General features: G+C 36.4%; 1 protein-coding gene across 1 annotated transcript; it reads left to right on the forward strand.

Annotated features, from left to right (window-relative positions):
• Positions 1 to 3,724: 3,724 nt before the first annotated feature.
• LOC142342927 (uncharacterized) lies at positions 3,725 to 27,802 on the forward strand. The gene is made up of 7 exons (XM_075394605.1): positions 3,725 to 4,610; positions 13,160 to 13,439; positions 17,364 to 17,523; positions 17,775 to 18,272; positions 18,954 to 19,069; positions 19,756 to 19,964; positions 27,316 to 27,802. Exons 1-7 carry the CDS (start codon positions 4,086 to 4,088, stop codon positions 27,640 to 27,642), a joined length of 2,115 nt encoding a protein of 704 aa, XP_075250720.1. The 5' UTR covers positions 3,725 to 4,085; the 3' UTR covers positions 27,643 to 27,802.

The following is a 27,802-nucleotide window of genomic DNA, read 5'->3' on the forward strand; positions in this document are numbered from 1 at the left end:
TCAGGTGTTAGAAGTTCAGTGTATGTTGAACTTTAGGTGCATCTTTTTTGCACCATGATACAATCTGAGCTTGAGTGCAGTTAGGCGTAAGCCTGCACAAGTAAATGTTTTCTCTTGGGCCTTGGTTAAGGTCCTATGAAAGCAGGCTCGGATTCTTAAGTAACCGCATTTTCGTTATCATCAGCACTTACTCTTTTGCTGCTATTGCTTGCGCGTTGTGACTTTCTACTTGTAAATGAAACTTGAAGCAATGTTGGCATAGGATTTTGAATTAATCGGAGCTTATGCGTCGGGATTTGTTTGATCATCGTCAGCTTGAAGTGTTTCCATTTGAGCGGGGCTGATTATAGTTTTTCCAATTTAGCTTTCAGGTCCTTGATGGAAAATAGTATAACTTTAATGAGCGTAGTCCACATGAAAAACAAGACCAAGTCAGGGTTCCATGGATTGCGGCTGTTGTGCCGACATACGATCTGTGAGCTTGAACGCCGCAGGAGATGCAATCGATGTTCTCCGATTCCTTTACTTTATTTGAGCACATTTTCAGTAGCAGTAGATCATTTCAGAGGCAGTTCGAGGTCTTCAGCTTTAACTGAGCACTGATCTAACGGAAAATCTCTAGAGGTGTAATTTTTCAGCTCTATCTGAGCACCTGTTTTGCGAGGATTTCCGGAGAAAACTTTGCTCTATCCGAGCACAGGGCTGATTTCTGGATGTCTTCAGCTATACCTGAGCAGTTCTCACTTGGTGATTCTGTCGTCGTTAATAACATAAAGCATGATCCGCATGAATTAGTGAAGGCACGTTTTGTTTGATGAGTAGTTGGATGGCGTTTAAATGGATTTTCGCTTCGAGTCGTTTCCGGAATTCTTCCGGCCAAGTTTTTTTTAAAGATCTGTTGATACCTTTTCATGATTTTCGAAGTCAAATTGGATTAGTGATTTTGGTCACGCAGAAACAGCAAATGGAGCGAAAATGCGAGTGGTTTTGAGGCGTGAAATTTTTTAACTCTAATTTTAAAGTAGAGTGAGAAAACGGTGTTTGAACAAAAATTCGTTTTTTCACTAGTGGTTTTTTTGTTCACATGCGGCAATTTCACTTTGATTTTTACTGTTTTTTTCGACTTTTGGATTGGATTTTTTAAAATGGTTTTCCCAATCCAGTCATAGTTCATTCTGGGCCTATTTTTGTTGAAACCAAATTTCACTAGTGGTTTTTTGTTCACATGCTGCATTTTAACTTTGATTTTGTTCTTTTAAATTTTTTGCTCTGATTTTTTTGGAAATGGTTTTCGCAGTTCACTCATAGTCCCTACTAGGTCTAGTCGTGTGTTTAGTCAATGAAAATTCTTTGAATTGTAAGTCAGGACTTGTCCTGCTATGTTTTTTTTAGTTCGCCTTCCCTTTTGATCGTTTTACGTAAGTCACGATTTTCACGTTTGACTTCTGAATTACCTCACTCACTCTTTCAACTAAATAGATTCTAAATTCTTTCACGCATTGAATTACGCAATATTGTGAATACGGTCAATGTCAAAAGAGCAAAATCAAAAGAAACGGGATAAACCTATAAAGCCCGGTCATTAAGGCTTTTTGAATTAGGTTATCAAAGTTCATTAGAGCGATTGCTAGCTGATATTAGTATTAAGCTTAATACCCTTCAGTTTAGAAGCTGAAGTAAATATAGGTTTAGAATCCAACTGAAACTGCACACTGATTTAGAACAATTTTTGAGACTTAGGAGAAATTTTGTTAATTTCAGTCTCTTCTTCCATTTTCTGTTTCAATCCCGATGTGCATCTAGCGCGCCAATGGCGGCTATTTTCCGGCAATCTGCTGGCAATGTTTAGGCCAAGTAGTTCATTGGGTTTTGGCGATTTTTGATTTCAAATCACGGTTCCTATTAACCCCTTGTTAAAAATAAACTTTTCGTGACAAAAAATTCTGAATTTGGATAAGCGGCCCTTGAAGATTAATTATTTCTCAACAGTTGGATGAGATCTATAGCTCTTTTCAGCTTCCCCTGACACCTTTTCATTTTTCATTTTTGCTCAAAGAAAGGGTAGCTGAGGATTTTATGGTTGCGATGCTCAATAGGAACATATTCTTCAACGGTTGAAGAAAGTGTTTCAATCAGGAATTGGCAGCGTCATTTCGGTAGTCTAGGTGCATATTGAGTTTATGGTCAGATGTTTGGCAATCAAGCACTCAGATATTATATTTCGTAAACGACGCTAACACTGTTGTTTGAAACTACCAGGTCAAAAGCGTTGCCAGCCATATGATAGGTACATGCACGTGTTGTAATAGACCTGCTTCGTCGAAAAACGTTGCTGCCTGGGAGGTTTATATCACCCAAGCACGCAATATTTGTTTCTAATGTGCAAGGAAGAGTAGTATAATATAAACACTTCCAGAACAATTAGGTGCTTGTCAGCTAAAGTTCAGGTGTTAGAAGTTCAGTGTATGTTGAACTTTAGGTGCATCTTTTTTGCACCATGATACAATCTGAGCTTGAGTGCAGTTAGGCGTAAGCCTGCACAAGTAAATGTTTTCTCTTGGGCCTTGGTTAAGGTCCTATGAAAGCAGGCTCGGATTCTTAAGTAACCGCATTTTCGTTATTATCATCAGCACTTACTCTTTTGCTGCTATTGCTTGCGCGTTGTGACTTTCTACTTGTAAATGAAACTTGAAGCAATGTTGGCATAGGATTTTGAATTAATCGGAGCTTATGCGTCGGGATTTGTTTGATCATCGTCAGCTTGAAGTGTTTCCATTTGAGCGGGGCTGATTATAGTTTTTCCAATTTAGCTTTCAGGTCCTTGATGGAAAATAGTATAACTTTAATGAGCGTAGTCCACATGAAAAACAAGACCAAGTCAGGGTTCCATGGATTGCGGCTGTTGTGCCGACATACGATCTGTGAGCTTGAACGCCGCAGGAGATGCAATCGATGTTCTCCGATTCCTTTACTTTATTTGAGCACATTTTCAGTAGCAGTAGATCATTTCAGAGGCAGTTCGAGGTCTTCAGCTTTAACTGAGCACTGATCTAACGGAAAATCTCTAGAGGTGTAATTTTTCAGCTCTATCTGAGCACCTGTTTTGCGAGGATTTCCGGAGAAAACTTTGCTCTATCCGAGCACAGGGCTGATTTCTGGATGTCTTCAGCTATACCTGAGCAGTTCTCACTTGGTGATTCTGTCGTCGTTAATAACATAAAGCATAACACTATAATCCCTAGAATATAGGGCTGCTTTGTAAAATATTTATCCGGCTCGCCGAAGCATACCGATCTATTTAATAAGTTAGACTACTAGGTTTTTCATGTCCATTCAGTTGAGATCTTGTTGCATTCTATTTCAACCGTCAGAGTTTATTCCGCTGATATCTTAAACTGGATTACTTTGAGTTATTCCCTTTAGTCATCTTGGTAAATTATAATACCATGTATGTAGCTGGTAAACGAATTTAGGTGATATCAGCAGTTATGTTGGCTTGTCTGTTATTACAATGAAAGTTAGTAATGCCACAGAAAATGGTATATCATTTCAAATACCGAAAGGAACAGGACATAATGCAAATGTTGCAGCCAAACGTATTTACAGGATTGAACTATTCGCTCTGAAGGCAACTAGCCAACACGTCGGAAATTTTAAATTTGCAATTTTTTAAATTATTTTTCACGCTGTCCTTTTTTGCCAAAGCAACTCAACTTATTAATGTGTTCTAAGCTCCGTGCTGCAATATTTTTCAGACCTGAATGTTCTCATTAAATACTTGAATGTGAATTTACACATGTGAACATATAGATGAGGTGATTTCTGAAAACGTGGTGTTTTTTATGACATTTGCTCCTGAATTGGCTTCCGTTACTTAAATATTTACTTAAAATACTTCGAGCAAGCCAATTAAAAAACAAATGGTTTCCTTACACGCGCGCTGAAACATTCAATATAACTTGTGCGTATTTGGCAGTAATTGGATTCAATATAATGTTTACAAGATAACGACAGAAAAATGACTTTGAGCGGCGAATAATTGAAGAAAACGGTAATTGAAGTAACAGAAAAGAAAACGGTATATAATGTTTGCTCAGAAAGAACGACAGTGTAACGATTCTAGTTGCCGTGATTCATCTTGCAACAAACAACAATCAAATCTAAAAGACATCAACCAGAATTCGATAGCGGCATCAATTTCAAAACATAATCCAAACCCGAAGCTAATTAGCTACGAAGATTGTGATGTTGTCAGGCCGTACGTAACGCATGAAACTACGTATAAGAGCCAATATGGTGCTAGTTATAATTGGGAACAGTTTGGAAATGGGGATGTTATGATAACGTGTCCCACAACCGACGAATCAGGGAAAAAGTTAGTTCCGAAACCCTACCCAGTTCAACCAGGATTCGACAAAATAAAAGCCAGAATGGACCCAAATGTGTTGTACGATGCGAATACTAATACGTATATACAGAAAGGCAATGGAGTAATCGATAATGCCCAGCTGTATTTTGTTCTGAATAATATAGTGCAATCTATTGATGAGAAGGCGTTGGAAAGACTGCTGGACCAGAACCCATCTATTGTTAACACCCTCTATTCACCAGTTAGTACCCAAGCTTTTATGCAATAATTGACAGAACTCAGAGAATATCTCTACTTAAAATGGAATTCCAGGTGCATTTATATGCTCGGCTGACTTTTACTGTTTACAACAAGGAGTTTCAGTAATGTGCGTTCGCACATAAAGTTCCGACCCCGCTCATCTGCATTTTTCACTTAATTGTCTACAAAATGAGGGAGAGATTTTTTTAAAAAATACTATATCGCTCAACAAACCACTAAATGAACAAAAAATATACCTGGGAGGGTCGATGGGACCTGTCATGTGACTACCAGAAAAGACTGCAAAAAGAATCCATTAATCACAAATATTAATTACGATCGAAATTCGTTGTCCATTCTTTTAAAACCAATTATACCAAATCAAAATGGCATCAGATAAATTCTATACTAAAGAAAAAAAACTGTACTTCATTCGAAAAAAATATGGCACTTTTCCTCAATGCCACTTGATGACAAGAAAAGGGCAAAGCTTTTTTTTTTGAAAAAAATTGATGTCAAACTAATTACAAACATTACGTATCAACTGAAATCACTGAGAGGTTCATTTATACGTAATTAGAAAGTGACTGAGACCTTTCATTATCCAGGATATATCATACGACTACAAAAAGAACAAAAAATAAAGGCAAAAATAAAAAAATCAAAATTTGCATGAAAACGGTGTCCCAGCCAATTAAAAATTGAGCTGTTCCTTAAGAACATTGAAAGTTTGTAATTGCATTTTTTTCAAATGGCAACAGAACTCCTCCCATTTTTGTGGTACTGTGAAAGAAACAAAAATCTAGAAAAAAATGGGCAAAATATGCAAGAATCACGAATATTTCATGAAAAGTCGTAGTACCAAGAACAAAGACCATTTGAAGAATATAAGATAGTTATGAAGAGCAAATTGTAGTTCAATAGATAATGGATGTGACTTGATTTCTATAGAGGAACTAAATGACAAATTAACAGATATAAGATAGGCAAAGCTCAAAAGTCCATTGTCTTTTTTTACAAACAAATATTTTCAAAATTCATAACAAAACATAAGCTTCCAACTAAAAGAATACACAGTTTATCTTGCAACGTCTTAAAAAACTAATTGGGCTTGTTATTATTGAGACTGAATCATAAGACTACAAAATAAAAATAAATACAAGCAGCACTGATAATAATTTCAATTAACTTCACGAAACCACAGTGTCGAAGCCATCAAATTAACCGCGAGAAACTTAAATCTTGACTTGTGTCTCCATTGAACATTGTAATGCTTCTGTTAAAAATAACAATCTCAAATTGACAATAAAATGAAAACCACAGTCATTGAAAAGTATCTAAAATACAAAAAAGTAATCTGAAAAATATTGATTAAGCCCTAAAGACTTTTATTTTTATTAGACTTCCAATTTTTTTAAGGAAATTAATTTTAAAGTCAATAAAACCATTAGCATTATACCGACATCAGCTATTGAGTCCATTTATAAACCCATAGTTGGCCGTTGAGACCTTTCATTACCAATATATGGCATACAAAAAAAAACGAGAAATAGAGGACAATTATAAAAAACTACAAATTTCTCCAAGAGAACAGTGTTGCAGCCCTTAAGATCATAAGTTATAAATGCAATAAATATGTTGATTTTCGTATTTTAAGCCTTTTCCGATTGGTATTTTCAGTAACGTGAGAATTAACCACAGAAAAAAAGCAACAGCAGAAATGGGCAATTGTGCACAAAAATCACGTAATTTTGTATGAAAACTCGTAATTGTACGAAAACAAGAACCCGTTATTTAAGAAAAACCGCCACAAACATAAGATGGGTCTTTTTTAAAGGAAAGCTGTATTTACTGAGATAAGACTAAAAGTTGACAGAAATGAGATAAAAAAAATTTTAAATTCAAAATTTCACAAATTTTCTCAAAACATATTCAATGCCATAAGAGGCATTAGATAGCAACCTTTTGCATTCACACCTACTGAAGCCATTTTTTTTGATCAGTTGGAATTAAAAATCGGGCTGCAAAAAAATAATAAATGAAGGCAAAACACAACGAATTCAGTTTAAGTTTACTAAAACTCTTTGTCAAAGCCATAAAACCATTCGGTTTTCTCTAAAAAAACTATATCTACTTCCGGTATCATTTTCCCGTAATTGGGAGCTGTCAGTCATTGAGCCGTGAATTCAGAGTTTTTTCAGTAATTAACACTAAATATCAATTAAGGCAAAACATTTTGAAAAATAAAGGCAGCGCCTATTTAAAAATATAAAGATTTCTGATTTTAAGAGTCCATGATGAGATCAAACCTAATCCTGACTTTTCCGCGCGCCCAAAAAACCACCCAATTGTTCCAAATGTTTGTGAATTAGATCACTTGTTAAATTAAATCTTTCTAAAGTAAAAAAACGATTATGCGTTTTGTATTATTACTCTACAGTCAATTATTCTAAAGTCAATTTTATGGCTTTCGATTCAAAGCTAACTGTTTTTTTAAAAAAATCTGTTCATTCCCATTAAGAACGTGTTGGTCAAAAACATTGCTAACTGTCGCTCTAGGAGCTACAATTTGTTTTAATTAAACTATATTATTGTCGTGTTGGATATAGATAATCGAAAACGAAACCAAAAAAATTGCAAGGAAGTAGAGGATTCACGTCACGTGTATTCAGGGAAACCATTTTCTTTTCCGTTTATTCGTACCCTTGTGAGTTTTTTTAAAAAAATGAAATACTGGAAATGAACAACTGTTTTCCTTTTAATTCTCATAATTAATTCGGTTTTATGGCTTGCATTATCAATGAGAACAAATTTGTCTTAATTTTGGCTCTTTTAATGCGTTTTAGGTAAAAGATTGTAATTGAGTAGCATGCCGAAAAACATTTTAGTTAGTTATATACAAAATGGCAAAAGCAGGTAAAAATAAATCAATCTGTTTTAGAAATTGAGAAATTTCCCGGAGAAGTCCCTGATATACTAGATTTATATAAAAAAAGAAAACGCTTTGAATATCTGGTTCTTTTCCTTACGACCGATGTGTTTTGTTATCGATAAAGCAAATGAAATAACACAATTCAGAAAAAAATATAGTTTAAAATAAAAAAATGGTTTTCCAAAGCTGTTGTGTCGAAGTAATCGAAATTCTTATTCAGAGATTGAACTTAGTACCCTAATGGAGCATAAGTAATATTCTATTAAAATTATTTACAACAAAAATTCTGGGGACTTGAAAGGCGGGAAAAATATGGCAAGTTCAGTTTAAGTTCCGTATATTTGACTTCCAATGGACCTCAAAATCATTAAAATGTTCCTTAAAAAATCGCTCCCGAATTAAAATCTATATTATATGCAATGGGACCTCAATAATTGCTGACTAATGACATGAAGCTTATGACAACTGATGTTAGTTATTGTTTTAAGGTTGACACAGATATGAAAGAAAGAACTTCAGTAGTGGCACAAAATGTCATCAAGTTGTAATTAAGTTATCAATAGATTTTTTTGTTATTTCTCAGTGTAGCCGGAAAAGTACACAATCCAGAGTCTGTTATTATTGGTCGCGATGACTTAAGATTTCTTAGTTTTTCTGTTTCGATATGAAATTTATTCATATATATCTATTTTCAAACAGTTGCATTAATAATGAACGAACAATGAAAAGATTTCAGTTTGTTATCTCGCTGCTTCTCAGGAAAACAAAAAAATATTTAAAAAACTATTTGAACATTGGATATAAAGATTTTAGCCTACGTCGACAAATTCTAGTTGTCTTATTTTCTTCTCATAGCGTCGATAAGAAAACGCTTGTAATAACTCTTGCTCTTTTGTGCTTTATATGCAAACAAACAATCAAAGACAAAAGATTTTTCGAACTTCAGAACTCTGTTGAGGGAAAAAAGATCCCCCCCTCAATTAAGCCCATTAGACTGCCCATTGGCGGGCTTTTTTACAATCCAGACGGGATACGTCGACAAGAGTTGCGAACTGGATGCTAGCCTTCGTTTCCTTCAGGGATTTCCTTCAGAGGACATCACAGGATGAAACATCTGATATCATTTTAAAGCTCTCTGGGTCCAGTATTGAACTGTCTAAACACAAAATTTTTTCACATATTTGAAATAGAAATTTTAGGCCAGACAATGGCTGACTTTTTGGCCATGATTTGAGACATTTTGATTGATTTGTTTTATTTTCTGAATAATTTCAGCAGCAGCCACAGTTCCCTTGTAATCAAGTACCTAAGCGTCGAGATTAGTCCGTAAAAAATTAGTCCGGTGTTAAACATTGCTTATTTGGCTTTTGTCTTCTGTTTTTGGCCATGTTTTGGGCGCTTTGATGCTTTTCAAACTTGCTTTTCTAGAAGCAAATTTTTTGTACAAATCCTGCTCATGTTTGGCAGTTTGTTTATTTGTAATTTTTGATAGAAGCTACTTTCAATTACGAACAACTCATCGTCCGCGGCTTCTGCGAAAAATTCTTTAAAAATTTAGGAAAATTTTTTGACAAATAAATTTTAAAAAATTTTTTTTTACCTTGAACGAAATTACGGCTCAATTTTGTGTCTTTTTATATAAAGCTTGTGTCAGTGGCACAGAATTCTCTCGCTTTAGCATTTGAAAACCTAAATACCATATCACTATTTGAAAACTTTTTGCAGAAACGTTTGTTTTAGCGCCAAACAATATTTATCAAGCTGTAACGAAACGAAAAAGGTTAATGTTATTTAGTTAAAATTTGGAAAACCAAAAATTTGAAGAAATATCTGAGTTTTCAGAGGGAAAGCCTGAGCAGCCTTCAGTTACGAAAGAGTACTTAGTTGCAATTCTGTTAATGATAAATATTATTAAGAGTGTTCTCTGCTTATAGCTGTAAGCTGAGCTACGCTGTATTGCGGTGTTCGTGGCTTTTTTACAATTCAAAAAATTTCAATTGTATTGGGGGCGCTGAGGGGAGTATTGAAGTGTCTTTTTATTTAATTTTATTGTAGTGAATTTTAAAGCAGGAAATGAAACACTTGAAAAATTTTGGAGTGATTTTGTTGCTGAACAAAATGAAGAGTGGGTCGAAAAGAGGGTGGTTTTTTCATATTGCTGTTTTCTAGAAAGTGAGAAATTGAGGTGTGAAAAAAAAATTCAAGCGAGCAAAATTTTTTTGTTTACATTCGGCATTTTAAAGCAGTTTTTTTCAATTTTTGGTTGAAAGGCTTTGTTTTGATTATGTTTTATTTTTAGGCTGGTAGTGGTTTGAAGGTTTAGTGAAATTCATATGAATTTTCTGCTAATTCGGAGGTTTTTGTATGTATTTTGCTGGTTTTCTGGCTAATTTTTGCGATTTTACTGCCTATATTTGGCTTGCTTTCTTTTACTGCCTATCTTTTAGATAAGTTGTTACAGTTTTGTGGATATGAAGCAATTTTTGTTGAGAAACAATACAAAAATTGACGAAAATTGAAACTTTTTTATTTTTTTGCAGTTTTTCGTTTTTTAGACAAATTTCTTTGCTTATTTTGACTTGCCTATTGTTTTGCAAGCATCTGGATACCTCATTAGCTGAAAGAAATTTTCTTTGGATTTATGTGCTTTTGTTATATTAAAATTTGTTAAACTTTTTCTAGTTTTTTAGTCCAAGTTGTTTGTAGAGCTTATTTTTTCAGGATTTGGCTTCAAGTATTTTAAAAAAAATTCTCATAACTGGGTTAGTAGGTACTAATTGTTTTGATCAAGTAATTTTTGCAGAGCTAGTTCTATCGGGATCTCAATTTTTGACAAAATTTGATCAGATTCTTTAAATCATATTTTAACAGATTTGATTTCTGATTTTTACTTTTTGTTTTATGGTTTTGTTTTAAGATAATCATAAATTTTTGGAGGCACGTTTTGTCTGAGTATTTGGATGGCGTTTAAGTGGATTCTTCGGATTTTTTGAAATCTGTTCACACATTTTCATGATTTTGGTCACGCCGAAATAGGAAGTGGATCGAAAAAGCAAGTGAAAGAGAGAAAATTTTTTCACTTTAATTTTAAAGTACAGTGATAAACCGCTGTTTGAACAAAAATTCGCTTTCTCGCTAGTGGTTTTTTGTTCACATGCGGCAATTGCATTTTGATTTTTACTGTTTTTCGATTTTTTGGATTGGATTTTGTTTCTAAATGGTTTTCCCAATCCATTCATAGTCCATTCTAGGCCTAGTTTTTTGTTTGAACCAATTTTCTCTTTCTCGCTAGTGTTTTTTTTTCGTTTTAAAGCTGCATTTTGACATTGATTTTCAGTTTTTAAATTTTTTTGAACTGTTTTTTTTTTGGAAACGGTTTTCCCAATTCACTAATAGTCCGCTCAAGCTCTAGTTTTTGTTTAGTCAATGCAAATTGTACGTCAGGACTTGTCCTGCTATGTTCTAATTTGCTTTGCCGGAAAACGAAAGTCACGATTTTCACGTTTGATTTCTGACTTTCTTCGCTCACTGTTTCAACTGAATTGATTTTAAATTCTTTACGCATTCAATTACGCAATGTAGTGGTTACTGTCAATGTCAAATGGTCAAAATCAAAAGAGACGGGATAAACCGACAAAGCCCGGTCATTAAGTCATTGAGAATTAGGTTATGAAAGTTCATTAGAGTGTTTGCTAGCTGACATAAGTATTAAGCTTATTAGCGTTCAGTTTGGAAGCTGACACTAAGTATAGATTTAGAATCCAACTGAAGCACACGCCAAATTAGAACACTTTGACACAAAAAAAACAGAAAAAAATTGGTCAATTTATCTCTTCTTTTTTCTGTTTCAATCCCGATGTGCATCAAGCGTGTCAACGGCGGCTATTTTCCGGCAATCTGCCGGCAATGTTTATCACATTTTCATGATTTATCACATTTTCAAATCTGTTCACACATTTTCATGATTTTGGTCACGCCGAAACAGGAAGTGGATCGAAAAAGCAAGTGAAAGAGAGAAAATTTTTTCACTTTAATTTTAAAGTACAGTGATAAACCGCTGTTTGAACAAAAATTCGCTTTCTCGCTAGTGGTTTTTTGTTCACATGCGGCAATTGCACTTTGATTTTTACTGTTTTTCGATTTTTTGGATCGGTTTTTGTTTCTAAATGGTTTTCCCAATCCATTCATAGTCCATTCTAGGCCTAGTTTTTTGTTTGAACCAATTTTCTCTTTCTCGCTAGTGTTTTTTTTTTCGTTTTAAAGCTGCATTTTGACATTGATTTTCAGTTTTTAAATTTTTTTGAACTGTTTTTTTTTGGAAACGGTTTTCCCAATTCACTCATAGTCCGCTCAAGCTCTAGTTTTTGTTTAGTCAATGCAAATTGTACGTCAGGACTTGTCCTGCTATGTTCTAATTTGCTTTGCCGAAAAACGAAAGTCACGATTTTCACGTTTGATTTCTGACTTTCTTCGCTCACTGTTTCAACTGAGTTGATTTTAAATTCTTTACGCATTCAATTACGCAATGTAGTGGTTACTGTCAATGTCAAATGGTCAAAATCAAAAGAGACGGGATAAACCGACAAAGCCCGGTCATTAAGTCATTGAGAATTAGGTTATGAAAGTTCATTAGAGTGTTTGCTAGCTGACATAAGTATTAAGCTTATTAGCGTTCAGTTTGGAAGCTGACACTAAGTATAGATTTAGAATCCAACTGAAGCACACGCCAAATTAGAACACTTTGACACAAAAAAAACCAGAAAAAAATCGGTCAATTTATCTCTTCTTTTTTCTGTTTCAATCCCGATGTGCATCAAGCGTGTCAACGGTGGCTATTTTCCGGCAATCTGCCGGCAATGTTTATACAATTTATTTAATTGCTCTCGAACGAAGTTGGAAGCAATTACTGTAAACGTGTGTCTTTTATGCTAAATTTTTGCCACCGTTTTGATTAATTTTAGAGTGACTGTTACCCTACTTTTTGCGTGATCTAAATTTTTCTCATGCATAATTTTAAGTAGCTGAAATCAAGTGCTTGGGGTTTACTGATAAAAGTCTTATGAAAAGTGCGCCAAAATTGGTGTCATTTTCCCACTTCAAATATTTATAGTGTTATATAATAACCTCTATTGACGTCATTTGAAGCCACCCTCCTCTTACTAAATTTAGACCCCCCTGAAGGCTACCACCCCGTCCCAGGAAGAAGTAGGCTGCGCAATAGATTCGCGCTCCCTCTAATCGTTAGCGAGCAATTCTTCCGACGTTAGTTTGTTATCTTTTAAAAAAGTTTAAGTCGTTTTGGGAACTGTTTTGTGCAAATTGAAATAAATTTTTAGTTTACTACTTCTCTCAGTTTCATGCTGCACTCGAAATATAATGGCTTATGGGGAGCTGAACACATTTAGTGTTCAACGAGAACTTACTTCCCGGGTTGAATATATTGTTATTTCCTGATGTGGAGGGGAGAATTACTGATAAATTCAACTCGCAGCAAGGAACATGTAGCCTGCCATGAGACTACATTCTGACTTAAACAGATCTGAAAACATTTCATTTTGATGCAGACGTTATCTACGTAAATAACGTATGTCTAGTAAGTTAATTCAAGTCATTTTCAGGACTACGTGAACACGGCCAGCCTTCTTCACCTATGTGCCGTGAGGGGTGCGAGAGAGTTGTTGGAAATTGTGGTTGCACGAGGGGCACCAATTGATATAAGGACTAACAAGCAGGAGACAGCACTGCACCTGGCAGCTAGAAGAGGCATCGTGGGAACTGTCCGATATCTACTGGAACATGGGGCATACCTACACGTGGTGGATGAGGCTGGAAATTCAGCTGCCCACTTTGCAGCACAGAGTGGGTCTTCGCTGGTGCTGCAAATGCTTTATGAACAGGGTAATGTGTGTAGTTCTTTTCTTTAACAAAAGAACTGCTTATATAAGAACAGAAGACGCGGGTATAGTTCATGTGAAACTTTGACAATATTACAATAATACTGTTGTTAGTGCCCTCTCGAATTAATTCAACAACTCGGCTTCATCAATTAACTTGGTTACCATGACTAGGTTTATAAAACAGCAGATCACCAGTTTAATAAATCAATTTTCAACAGTTCATTTCAGTTTTCCAGATATGAAATATATGTTTCTATTCTCCCCACTTTGGTCAGTTAAGAATAAAAACTCATAATTAATTAAATTTAATCAATCGTGTTTTCATTTGGAATAGTATAACCCACACAATCGGGTTTTCAACTAGGATAGTGGAACCCACACTATTTGGTTTGCAATTGGGATACTGAAACCCACACAATCGAAGGTCAAGAGACATTAAGGAGGCTTCTTTTGATTGCAGCTGGCTCACAGTTCTGCGCTTCTTGCTATCAAAATTATAGCGTTTCGTCGCAGTAGTGTGACCGAAACCGATTGCGTAAGCCTGCTGAAAGCAACTGACAAACCAGCTGAGTAGAAACTTCTGTGGTAAGTGAGCAGAGCTGTTCGCTTCAATATCTTTCTGACCAATTCAGAGAGTCCTCCAAATGATTCAAAAGCCATGGGAATAAATTGAACACCTATGTTGGCACATTGTTGGGAATATTGCTCCAACCTCCTGTCTTCCGCAGCTCTCAGGGCAAAAACAGACTTCCTCGCCGCATTTGAAATAATACTGCGTTGCAGTGGGGAGGTAATGGTTATATCTAGAGCTGACGGTTGTCCAGCAGACCAACAAGGTAAATACACATCTCCAGGTCGAGAATTTGTTTCTGGTTTCAGGTTTTGTCCCTTAGGCGGTCGTGTCGCGAAATCATATCGCGTCGCCCATGACATGCAACAGCATGATCACCGAGTGTATCCAAAGATCCTTTTTTACAATAGGAACACTTCCCTTCTTTTTCATATATGGGACCGCCCAGTCTACTTCACAGCTGCACGAAACTCTTTTAGCAAAAGATGGAGACCGAGAGCTGGTATGGGAGCTGCCGATAACCATGCTCCTGATTGAGGCAGAGAGATTGACAATAAACGAGCTTCTTCTTTTTTGGATGTTCGGTTTTCAATCAATAAGTGAGCTGCGATATGGACAAACCATTTATTTAATCAATCATATTGGTAAACGTGTGATCTGCTGTCGGACTTTGGCCAGTTATAAGCTCTACTAATGTAGCAGACTGCGATATGGAACCAATATAAGCTGCTTTTATCTGATCAGACGCTTGTCGGATTCCAATTCCAGTCTTATTGATAGGCAAGCATGCTTGATGCCATGATTCATTGGTCAAGACTGTTCACAGTATATTCTCAAAAGTTGTCCCTTGAAGCGAGTCAAATTCCTCAAAAATATTTACAGCTTCCTCTGATGGTGTACTGCAGCGCAGTGAATACACCATTTTTCGTGCACCCACGCAACAACGTTGAATGCCAAGAGAACACTGTGGGTCGTTTATGTACTCAAGGTTCTCCAGTAATTTCTCGATCTTTTGAACACGTTTCTGTATCGAGGAAGCAACGAATCAGGGGGATCCAACAGGAGCACCCAGTATTTCAAGTCCCTCTCTTCTGTTTCTTTTAATTCTGCTATCGATCGTGCTCAGAGCTCCTTTTGACCAGACGTCACATTTGTCTTGTCTGAGTTCTAGGCCGCAAGTTTTGCCCCAGACAGTCAATATATCTAAAGCCTCGTACAGTTCGGGTTCCAGCAATAATACCATCGTCAAGTTACCAAAAAAGCTGGTTAAGTTTTGGTATTTTTGATTCAATCTCTTCTATTATAGGCCACAAGGTTAGGGGGAACAACAGAGGACTCAAGAGATCTTTTTTGCACTCAGAGTTGGCTTGTTACTATAATAAAGATGAATGTGCTGTGAGTAGCATTATGTGGCAAATGATGCAAGACTCGGCATTAATATAACAGCTGCATTACAAATTTGACTTCGTTGAAGGGAATTGAAGGCGTTTTTAAAATCAATCTGTAATATTCCTGCATCCGGTGAAAGCTGCAATTTCTCATGTAATTTTGGTCGCGTGTATGATACTTTCAGCTCCACCCTTGACTCCTACACCACGTTGTTTAGATTAGAACAGTTCGGCCGACTCTGTTTGTGTTTGTTTGGCCATGCATTTTGAAACCAAACCTCGCAGGACCTCGCCCACGGCTATCGGACGTACACCACCTTTTAATTTCTTTAGACTGGTTCCACTGACACAGGGAGCTGACCTCTGCTGACCAATTTCACTAGCTTTGTTATGCTTTTAATAGCTTGTTTAGATTGATCAGAAGCAGCGCAATTAACTGCGTGCAAAGGGTGTTCAGGGTACATTTTAGATGGACCAGCAGCTGAGAAATTGAGGAAGGCTTCTGTTTGGCCAATTACAGTTGGCTCATCAAACTGATGAGCTTGGGAGCTGTACTCTTGAAATTGCAGCCGAGGTTCTTCCAGAGGGTGTAGAGTTTTAAGCTCTCTGAATGTTTGGATATTATCTGGCGCTGCTCCGTCGGATGACAGAATTTTTGCTGCTCTCCCGAAATGTCCTTGGAGGCACAGCGCCTTAGCACGAGCTGCACGTGCTTCTATGGTTTCAGTAAATGTCTTTCTTGATTGTTTCATCGATGCAGCTTCATGCCAAAGTCCGGCGTAGTCCCCCGCTTTCCAGCACTCAAACCGTTTTGACCATAAGTTTTCCTGATTTTGTTTGTTTTTCTTTCCACCTCTATTAGATGCTCGTAATATGCATTTACTAATGGTGAGAACGTCAGACCAACTGAGTCGAAATTTGACCGGTTTATACCGTCGTGTTAGAATCTGTTTCTTGCAAATTGTTTCCAAGTCTGACAGTCCAGTAGAATTCATGTTTGATGCACCAGGACTGACCTCTGTGCTACTTAAACTTGCTTCTGTTTCGCCAGTCAAAACTATCTCGTCAATGCGGGCTGCTATATCACGTGGAATCTTTTTTGTGTTTGACAGTAAGGAGCTAAATTGAGCGTATGCCCAAATGGATCATGAGCTCACCCATTCATCAAATTGTGGTCCCCAACTTGAATAACTGATTTTAGTTTTGTTGTTTTTGTGACTTTTAACAGTTATTTTAAACAGTCCGTCTTTTCTATCAGGATAAAACAGCACTGTATCAACAGGAACTTGAAAACGGGGGGTCAGAGTCATCCGCTGTCAAGTTGCTCATTGACTGTGTTAATGCAGAGTATTGATTTCCTTCACTTAGAGTGTCTGGTAACACACTGTTTTCAACAAAGCGAGAACTATCTACTGTTGTACATTCATTGTTTTGAACTGAAAAAGCTTTCATTTTATTTCTTTTTCTCTTTCACGTTTCTCATTCAAATCTTGCATTATCTTTGGGCTGCCGACTGCTGAATAAATTTCCATATCGGAAACTGAAATAACTATAAATATTGTTGTTCTCTTCTTAATGAATAACAAAAACGTGGGGGGGGGGACTTTACCGGAAAAAAACAACCGCACGAGCAACCAATTACTATCACAATAGGAACAATCTCACCGGGGGACTGCCATTCTTCATCTTGCCCCAATAGACCCAGAAACACTTCCATCCAGCTAAAGTAACAAACAGGTTGCAAAAACACTGTAATCTTTGCTGCTAACTTTCTCTTAGAGTTAAAATTTTGATTGAATATTAACTGGATAAAAAATCTTAATGGTTATTGGTTGTGTAGCTGTTCAGCTGAAGAAATCCAGTGCGATTTTATTGTTTAAAAAGTGTTGGCTAATTGCGAAACAAAGGTTCCTCAGCTTCAAACAAATTATTAAAACATTATCTGAATTAATTATTATTTGTACAGGTCTCGATCTGAACATGAGGAACAACGAAGGACAGAGTGTGGGTCACGTGATGGTTTTGTTTGCCATGAACAGCAGTCTGCACTTTGTGCTCAAACAGCGACTCATTGATCCCACTGTCAAGGACAACAACGGAGACAACCTACTCGACTATGCCATCAGGTTGCATTTCAGAACGGGGAATGATTGTATGTCGTATGATCTGAAGATGAAATGGATTAGTAAGAACAACGAAAATTATATAACTGCAAATAAGCCTGGCAGAGTTGATTTTAATGATATAGGTTTCTTGAAATGCTTATTTTTCTGTACCTTGGTTTCCTATTGAAGTGATGTTTCGTCGAACTAAGGAGTTTTCGTGGTGGCTATCTCGGGAGTGTTTAATTTTTGAGCAAATTTGTGTGCTGTTTCAGGATGGGAGAGGCTAACCAATGTGCTTTGATCCTAGAATACTACCCCAGCCTCGTTCGATCCATAAAGCCCTTTCCCAAAATGGAATCTCTCGATAGCTTCAAATCCCGCACCCGTGTCCAAGTTGCCATCAAAGTGGTACAGCATGCTGAAAGAGCTAATTGGAAACGAAAATGGAGCTATTATCTTCTGGCCTTTCGCAATTTCCTGAGCGTATCTTTCAGTTTCCTACTCAAGTATTGCTTTGGTTACAAAGGCGCACTCATTGGAGGCTTAGTAATTGCAATAGACTGTTACCTTACCTATCATTCGTCACACAGACTACGTTATGATAGAACTCCAAGTCCGTTCTTAGCTGGCGCATTTGCGGCTGGTCTGTTTTTCACTTCGGTGGCGTCACTCAATTTGATTGGGGTGTCTTTCAGTCAGTTTCTGTTTCCAAACAGTGACGGGATGCCCAACTTGGTTGACGCGACACAGAATGCATCATGGGAGTTTAGGTAACTTGAATGCATCATGGGAGTTTCATGTGATACTTCGTACAAAATTAGAAAATCTGCTAGTTGTTTATTGCTCTCAAACGCAATTTGTAGCATATTGTCCTGCTCGTCTTTTTTATTCATTTTTCGTGCTACCGACTTTTTGTATGATTTTTTTTCGCATGAACAACTTTCGTCCCTTTTTGTCCTCAAAAAGGGGATAAACAGGTAGAGCCCTAAGAGCATTAAATCGCCGAGAAGTTATCTTAGAGCCTTAGTAGCCTAAGTATGCGATCCACCGAAACTGTTGAGGAGACGAATTCATTGTGTAAGGGGGCGGTTCCTAGAATTTGACCCCCTATTCAAACCCCGACATGTTTGTGCGAGTTTGCGGACCACAAAATTTTCGACATTTTTTTGTCTTACATTTTTACTTGTGACTTTTTGCTTGAGTTCTTGATCTGTGCCTGTGAGACTGCTCGCATTCACAATTCTGACACACATAATTGGGTTATCGAAAAAGATTTGATTGCAGAATCCAAACAAACGCATCTTGGAAAGATTTTGTATCTACCCACACAAAACAATCCATCTTTTGTTTGAGTGTTGAATACATCCCTGATAAGGATCCATTAGCGATGTAACTTTTTCAGTCGTCCACTCGTTCAAATATTCAGATCATTGATATCATGAAATTTGCAGGTGTTACGTGGTGGGCATGATGGTAGTGTTGTGGTGGCTGTACACCAAACTCATGCTAAGAAGAACGAAGGGATCCAACTACGGAGAGCCATTCACGTCGCGTGTTTGGTCCATAGGTTAGAGATAGTTAGGTGCAGTTTGTTGTTATCTACTGTCCTTTTTTTCACCCAAGAAGAGAGACCAATTATTGACAGCATGAAATGAGATGAAATGTCACTCTTTTTGTAAAACAACCGGTACGCGTTCCAAGCCTCTTTTTAGTGAAAGAAACTTCGAAATCACCGAAGGAAACGAATTTTCTCAAAGACATCTAATTGAAAGTACAACTGCATTCACAATTTGTTAAATCCTTCAAACACGAGTTTTTATTCTTACCTGACCAAAGTGGGGAGAATATAAACGAATATTTCACGCGTGCAAATTTTGAAATGGACAGTTGAATTTAGAATTATTGAACTGCTGATCTGTTGAATTAATTGCCATAGTTATGATAACCAAGTTAATTATAATATACATTTTGTACATTAAAAAAAATAATTGTTAAGTGTTTTTTAGTGAACGCTAAAATGCCCATTACAAGTCAGCATACCTAGGAGCTGAATAGTCATAGTTTATAATTTTAGTTTCCGGTTTCTGTATTATTTAGATGATACTTGCTCGAATTCCGTTTTCGCTTAGAATACTTTGCTTGATCAAAATGCATCAAATCTTCAAAGTAAATAAAAGATTGACTGAATAGACTACATTTCTTCGAATTACATTTCTATGTAATGAATTACATTTCTCTATATTCTGTGTTCAGCGTATGACAAAGGTAGGCAGAACAGACTGTGTCTGCTTTGTTATACTGAGGCATCTGGCTCGGATTCTGCCAAGAGGACTAAGCACTGTCGACTGTGTGAGACTTGCGTGGCTGACATGGACCACCACTGTCTCTACATGCTCACTTGTGTAGGAAGACACAACCACAGACTATTCATACTTTTCGCACTCGTCACTATCACATGCCAGGTAGGAACATAAATTGACATTTCAAATAGTGACGCTTCATTTTCACAATCAGATATCTGTCTCTTACTATATGTGAGAGGATTATACACAGACTCCTTTCCTGGTAATAAGGAAATTAAAACCATTATGAAATTAGCTAGCAAAGCACTAAGGGCGATTCAATTTTTTCTCTTTTTATAGCCGAAGCTGTAAGCTAAGCGGAGCTATATTGCGATGTTCGTGGTTTATTGACAATTCAAAGAATTTGAATTGCATTGGGACGCTGTCACTTACGACTCAGAAGAGTACTGGAGTCTTTTTTATAGCTGCGAAGCTGTAAGCTGAGCGTAGCTATATTGCGGTGCTCTTGGTTTTTTTTTGTTTCGTCGTCTGACGCTCTTTTTTCGTTTTACATTTGTTCACACCGCAAAGCTGAAAAAGTCAAATTTTCTGAATGACTTCTTCCTCTCACTAACGGCATTTGCGCGCGTGACGTCATTTCTCACTCGCTTTTGCGAAAGATTTTAGGTTATTTGCGTGATTACATTTTGATCAACGTGACTTACCTCACTCAATAAAATGACTTTTGCACTTTAAAACTTAAGTTTAATTTGAATTTGTTTAAGGTCAAAGGAACTCCTATGTGCAGTAAAGGTCCCTAATAAGAGGCTTCTGTGGAATGAATTTTAACAAGCTTTATTAATTTATCGCTGAATGTTTTTAGCCTAGTTTTTTGAGCGGCGTCGATTTTTTTTCAATTTAGATCTGTATCTGTTTCTATCTCTATTATATGGCACGCAGGTCTATTCTTTCGCAGCTATTCCGGCAATCTGCCGGCTATGTTAAACATTTTATTGGAGTGAATTTGGAAGGAGGAAATGAAACGCGTAAAAAAATTGTAGTTGTTTGGGTGCTGAACAAAACTGAAGTGTAGCGAAAAGAGTGTTGAGTGTTTTTTTGTTCAAAAAATAGAGTGGGAAAAAATTTCTGTAAGCGAGCGAAATTTTTTAACAGTAGTTTTTTAGCAATTTCTTGGTTAGAAGTTTTGATTGTATTAGTTTCGGGCGTGTTTTGTATTAGTTTCGGGCTTGTTTTGATATTGGTTTGACGGTTTATGGTAATTAGTATGAGTCTTTCGTAATTTGGAGGTTTCTCGGCTACTTTGCTGAATTTTAGCGATTTTTCGCTTTTTGTTTGTTGCTGTAAGCTGAGCGGAGGTATATTGCGGTGATCTTGGTTTTTTTTGACACTTCGTTTTTTATTTGTTCTAGAACATTCTTTCGCTTGACATAATCAGCGACTTTTTCACGCTTGATTTCTTATTTTTAACGTAACTTAAATTAATCGCATTCAAGAAATTATGTCTGTTGCCTGATTTTTTTTACTTTTAGCGTAACCTAAATCGCTCGCATTCAGAAATTGTGCCTGTTGCTAAATCAAAATTGATTGTAAGACAAGCTGTGGCAAGGGCCTGATAGCTGAGTGGTTAATGCTGCCGATTCTTAAGTATTGGATTGGGGTTCGCACCTCCGTTGTCAAAACTCTTTGCACCCAAAAATGTTTGAAATGATGAACCCCTTTGAATTAAATTTTTCAAGTTGGCCACTATAACTTTTTTCAACTCTTTTTCCGTATCTGTTTTGATCTCTATTTTACGGCACTTAAGTCTGTTTTGCAGCTATTCCGGGAATCTACCAGATATGTTAATTTTGAAAATTAGGAGGTTTCGAATCGTTTTTGTGGTTTTAGTTGTAATTTTTACTCAACAATTTTTAATGTGGTCTTTTTTTTGCTTGAAAACGTTGTGACTAACGCTGACAAAACAGTTGTCTTTTGATTGCACAGCTTGTGCTGTTGTTGAAATTTCTTTTCAAGTTTTTCGTAGTTGCTTTTGGGTTTCATTTAAGGAAGAATTGAAGCCATTGCTCTCCGATATATTTTCTTTTTTGCTTCTATCGTTCTGCTATGATAGGATGTAGGTTTATCGTTTTTCAGGTGACCGAGATTTACTTCACTTTTTCTATCAAATTTCAGGACCCATCCTGTTATCTTTTTATAGTTTTTAGTAACAATAGTCTTTCATAACTCTCAGAGTTACCTTTGCTTCTTCAAGCTTCGAACTCATGGTCAGCCAAAAATAATTTTTAAAAACCTTCCCCTTGTGTCTCAAATTTTTATCTAATATAAATTGATTATGTTGACTAAGTTACAGTTAGAGCTGATACATTTTCTGGTTTAATGACCCCGTTGTGATATCAAAGATAGTATTGCTCTCAATTTGATTTTGTCAGTGTATGATTGCGGTATTTTTGACTGCTCAAGTTTTTCAGATGTTTTTTTTAATGTTTTAAGTGGGATTTGAATAGTCTCTTTTCACTTGAGATCTTTTTTAGCTTCCCTTTGATTGCAGTCTTGTTGGAGTTAAGCGTTTTTTTTTGGTGAGAAACATGACCATAAGTTAATTTTTAAATTATTTAACTTAACTTTTTGCAGTTTGTTTTTCTGATGTTAAAAAAGTTTCTTGGCCTATTTTGAATTGCCTATTGTTGTTCGAGGATTTCAATGCTCTAATTGCTCCAATTAACTTCTTTGGCTCTATGTGCTCTCGTAATATCAGAAAAATTTATACATAAATTTTCCTAGGTTTTAGTTCACGTTGTTTTTTAATGCTTTTTGTATTCTTCAAGCTTTTATTGCATTTCTGTGGTTCAAATTAGTTGTTTTGCTACCTTTTTTTGTACTGACTTTTATTGAGTTACTGATTTTATACAGAGTAGTTTTTAAGAGTTGTTTTTTATTGAGTAGTTTCAAGCAAATTTTGGCGGTTTTTCGTCGATTTTTCTTCCTTTTGCTAATTACTTCGGATTTTGTGCTTTTTCGCCACTTCTTCCTGTTCAATTTTTTTTTCAGAGCTATTCTAGAGGTGTTGTTGGAAGCAACTGGAAGCTGGACGGTATTTGTGAATGAAATAAATAATACAAAATTCTAACTCTGTTTTTTTGTTCTTCTATTGACCGGGAGCAGTATTAAGTTTATAAAAAGCTACAATATTTGGTAAATGGCATGTTGACAATTTCTGCATTTTTTGTATCTAAACTTTGTTTAAAAAATTTTGCAGAGAATTTTTTTTTTGATTTTGTCCTTCATTGCTTTCCCCTTACCTCCGTTTTCTCGGATCAAATTTTTGTTGGTTATTCGATCAATTTGTAGTCGTTTGGTGAATTAAAATTAAACATGTTGCATGTTTTGTTGCCAAAAATTGTTTTTGAGTCGTAATTTATAAAGACTATTTTGGATGTTGATGATGTCAGTTAGGATAACCAATCCTCCAATTTTAATGATCTTGGAAGTCGAATTGGAGAAGCGGTTTTGGTAATACCGAAACAGGAAGTGGAGCGAAAAAGCTAGTTGTTTTGTGGCGTGCATTTTTTTACTCCAATTTCAAAGTAGAGTGAGAAAATTCGCTTTTTCCATTATGATTTTTTGTTCACATTCGGCAATTTGATTTTGCTTTTATGTTCAATTTTTCAACCGGATTTCTGTCCAGTGGTTTTCCCAGTCCATTTTTTGACCATAGTAGTTTTTGACGACCCTAAGTATTTCGATTAAGTGTGCTAACTTTTTTCACACTTTTTTTTAGGTTTTTCCTTTTAGTGAGAAGTCAAATTAGAGTGGGGAGCAGAAAATCAAGTAGGTGTGAGCCGTGATTTTTTTAAACTACTTTACAGTGAAGTGAGAAATTAGTGTTTAATAAGTTATTGGTTTTTGAGAGCGACGTTTTGCTTCCGATGTCATTTCTCTTGAATGTTTTTAATGTGATACATTTGTCTGCTAATTGCGCCTTTTTGCAATTACGTGAGTTCATCAACGGGCAGCTAATGCTCCTATCACCTTCTTGACACAATTAATTTTTAAATAATCGCTGTTGCCTTATTACTTGATATCGTTGATCACAGGTCTGATTGTTGCTGATGAGGCAGAAATGAACAAAATCAATATTTTAGTAAATATTCACTAGCTTTCATTACTTTGGCGCTGTTTTTTCTCAAAATTGTTCAGCAAATTTTAAGTTTTGCTACTTTGCCGTTGTTTTTTGTTGTCTTTTGTCACTTAATCGCATTCGGGTTATATCTCTTAGCGTTCGTTTTGGGTTATGTTCATTTAAAAACTTTCTGTTCACAGCTAATGCTTTCTATGACTTTGACAATAATTTTTATCGAGAAGTTTTATCGAATTTTTGGGTTTGCAATTTTTTTGAGCGCTTTGTTTACTTATCTCTTATTCTCATTGATGACAGGTCTCATGGTTGCTAATGAAGATTAAGTTCATCGCGATAGTTTTTTCAGACCGTAGTTATTGACTTCAGTGATTTTTGCACTATTTGTTTTGAAGTATTAGCTTGATTTTAACGCTTCAAAAAATAAAATTTGATTCTTTAGGCTTGAATGTTTTTTTGCTTTTTTATGGTCTTATCTGTTTGTCTCAAACAGGTTAGACCATGTGATCTCACTCGTTTAATGAAAAAGACGTCTCTTCTCTCTTTCTGATGTTCACTTCTTCCTGTAAATAGAAGCCGAAGAAGGTCAGTTGAATTAGTCAATGCAAAGTTTGCAATTTTAGTCAAGGTCTGTCCTATATTCTTTCATTATCAGAATTTTTTGTTATTTTTATAAGAATTTTAAATTTTAATATTTTTCGCTTTTATTGTAAATGACTCTTTTAACTGAACCCTGTTTAGATTTTACTCAATTGTACGCCGTAGTGATTTCTGTCAAGGTCAGAAGAGCAAAAAAATGGGATAAACCGATAAATACTCGTCATCGTCATTGGTCATTGGGTTATGAAAGTTAATTGCAGTGAACTCTAATTGGCATCAATATTCGCGTTAACTGCCTTCAATTTAGAATCAGATTCAGTATAGTTTTTTAATCCAACAAAGTCAGCCAATTAGAACAGTTTTTGACACTTAAAAAGAAGTTTGCGAATTTTGATCTTTTTATCCTCCTCTCTTTCTGTTGCCGTCACAATTGATTCGATAGGGGTCAGTGACGGCTATTTTTTGGTCATTTGTGGCTATGGTTTTGATAAATAGCGTTTGTTTAGCTTTGCTTTCCTAGTTAAAGGACTCAACTCGCTAAATGAAAATGCTGTCACTTACTGGAGTTCAGTCGTAAATGAAAACAGTAGCTGAGTCATAAGAGTACACCTTTACTGGGCAAAAAAAATCCAGTCGCAACTGTTATCTGTGATTTAATTTCCGTGGTATTAAAATCAATTTTTAAACTTTAAACTAATCATTTATTGAGTTTTTGAAACTTTCTTGGCTGTTATTTTTTCTTAAGGAAACGTAAATGCAGAAGCATCACCGTTAGGTTAAATACATGTTCAGGCATTAAATGTGGCAATTTGTCTACCGTCTTTATTGAGGTTTCAACATTGCATGTCTAAGTTATTGCAGCTGTTTTCTGACAATCTTTCAGCTACCTTTGCAGAGGCTAATAAGCAATGCCGCAAGAAGACTAACAAAGTACTCGAGTATCGCTTGCAGTTGCTGTGACAATCGAGTATGTTATCAGTCGTTATTTTTTGCTATTACCTAGGGATTTCATCCTGGCTCTCATGTGCTCGTTGGGTTATCAAAGTTCATTAAAGCGATTGCTATCTGGCATTAGTATTATGCTTAATAGCCTTCAGTTTAGAGGACGACTTAAGTGTAATTTTAGTCTAACAGCCTAATATGCAGAATTTAGTCACGGATAGGAACACTTTGACATACTGTCAATTTCTCTCTCTTAATTTTTTTCTGTTTCAAACCCAACCAATGTGCGTCAAGCGGGTCAACGGCGGCTATTTTCCGGCAAATTGCCGAATGTTTTTTATGCACATTTTTAATGGGTGGTAGCGTGTCCCTTAATAGGTTATTAAAAGCCGCCCTCATCTGCTCAGCCGGCTCTTATAGTGGCCATAACTTGTTTTTTTTTCGTCGAATAAAAATTTGTGTAGCTTTATCGTAATAGTTGGGATGCCCGTTTCTTGAACTTTGTTCTTATAGGTCTTAGTTAACTTTTCGATTTCTCATTAGTATTGATACTTGCCCCGGTATCCTTCATTTAGCAACAGGAGTATGTTTAACTAGGGAATGACATCAAAATAGTTCGCATTCAAAAATATTTTTTGTACAAAAATCAATTTTCTTGGCACCTTCTATTCTTTCAATGCCAATTGGGGTTACGGGAATCAATGGCAGTTTTGTTTCCGGCACTATGATGGATATATCTAGGTTGTGCAGCTCAATGATTATGCAAAAACACGCGTTGGTTTGTTAGTGGGGGGATACATTTTCCGTTATTGACCTATAATAGAAAATGCGCCCGAGAGTTGCTAATAATATGCGCCCATTGAGCCGGGTTTGGGGTCAGAACAGTTCTACCACAGTGGGAGGGGCCCCTTATCGTCTTTGGTAGTTACTACTGCTGTCAAATTACTTGTTTGTTGTTAAACAATTGCTTTTTCTACTGATACCAAAAAGTAGCAGGAGGTAGTTTGGATCTGCCGACCTCTGGGTTATGGGCTCAGCACGCTTCCGCCTTCCCATCCTGCTGCTACAGCTATATGAGGTGTGTAGAATTGTTGCGATTTCAATTAATTGACGGTGTGCAGAATCAAGCAATCGTATGTTTTGCAGAAATTCCGCAGCTAGTGCCATTGAGTTTTGTTCTTTTGACGGTCTGACACAACCTTTCAGCAAGTTGCATCAAATTAGAAAACATATCTTAAATATGCAAATTTCTCATTCGCAAAAACGGAATTAGCAGGAGGTAGTTTCTATCTACCGACCTCTGGGTTATGGGCCCAGCACGCTTCCGCTGCGCCATCCTGCTTGGAGATATGTGGCATTACATTGATATTGATTTTAACAGATTGCTCTATTCGCACCACATTTGCAAGCGAGTTGATTACTCCATTTTGGTACGCTGGGTTAGATTGATGATATCTACTGCTTCAAAATTGACTCTTGAACACTTGAGAGAAGAGATTTTCAAACTAGCCTTTAGTCATTTCTGTCGTTTCGCTACTACAGCCAGTGTGCGGTAGAACTTAGTGGGCAGAACTTAATGCAAGCATGTCAAAGTAGTGGAAGGGGCTATAGATCACAGAACATTCAGGAGTGATGTTATATCTGGCTCACTTTGATGGACTGTTGCAGAGATTCTCATAACGTTCAACTGCATTCAGTTCAAATGAGTGTATTGTCAATATTTGTCAATTAATATAGAAAGCAAGCTTTAAATCACGCTTTCCTCTACTAATTCATGCTGTTGAAAAATAACTAAATGTCATCTTTTTTTGTAGAGTGTGAATGTCTGTTTAGATGTCCTTCATTTTCTTCTCCCTGCAGATGTTGCACGATCTGCTAGTGCCTGCTCTGAACAGTGGCACTCCAATTGACGTCACAGGTGTGATAATGCAACACTACCTGATCCTACTCTGCCTACCTCCCAACATCATCTCCTGTCTCTGGGGCGTGACCTTTCTGAGGAATCAGATTGTGAACATCTCCTTCAAACAGACTGGATACTTCCAGAACTTCCTGAGCAACCGTCTGGTCACGCCCAAGGATCGAATGAGAAACTTGCGAGATTTCTTTGCGGGAGAAAGTGTACTATCTAATAGACATGAGGACTGTATGGCTGCCTAGCCTGTTTTTGATAAATTGTTTTGAGCGAGAAACTGCTACCAAAATTATTGCATTCCTACTTCTGTGTTCTATATGTAAATAGTTTGCTCCTGAATTAAATAGTTGTTGATAGATATTTGCCGTATTTGACCTTTTATTAAATAAACTAATTTGAATCCTT

The sequence above is a fragment of the Convolutriloba macropyga genome, chromosome 7 (assembly GCF_964194025.1).
Source record: "Convolutriloba macropyga chromosome 7, txConMacr16.3, whole genome shotgun sequence".
Classification (NCBI taxonomy): Eukaryota; Metazoa; Xenacoelomorpha; order Acoela; family Convolutidae; genus Convolutriloba; species Convolutriloba macropyga.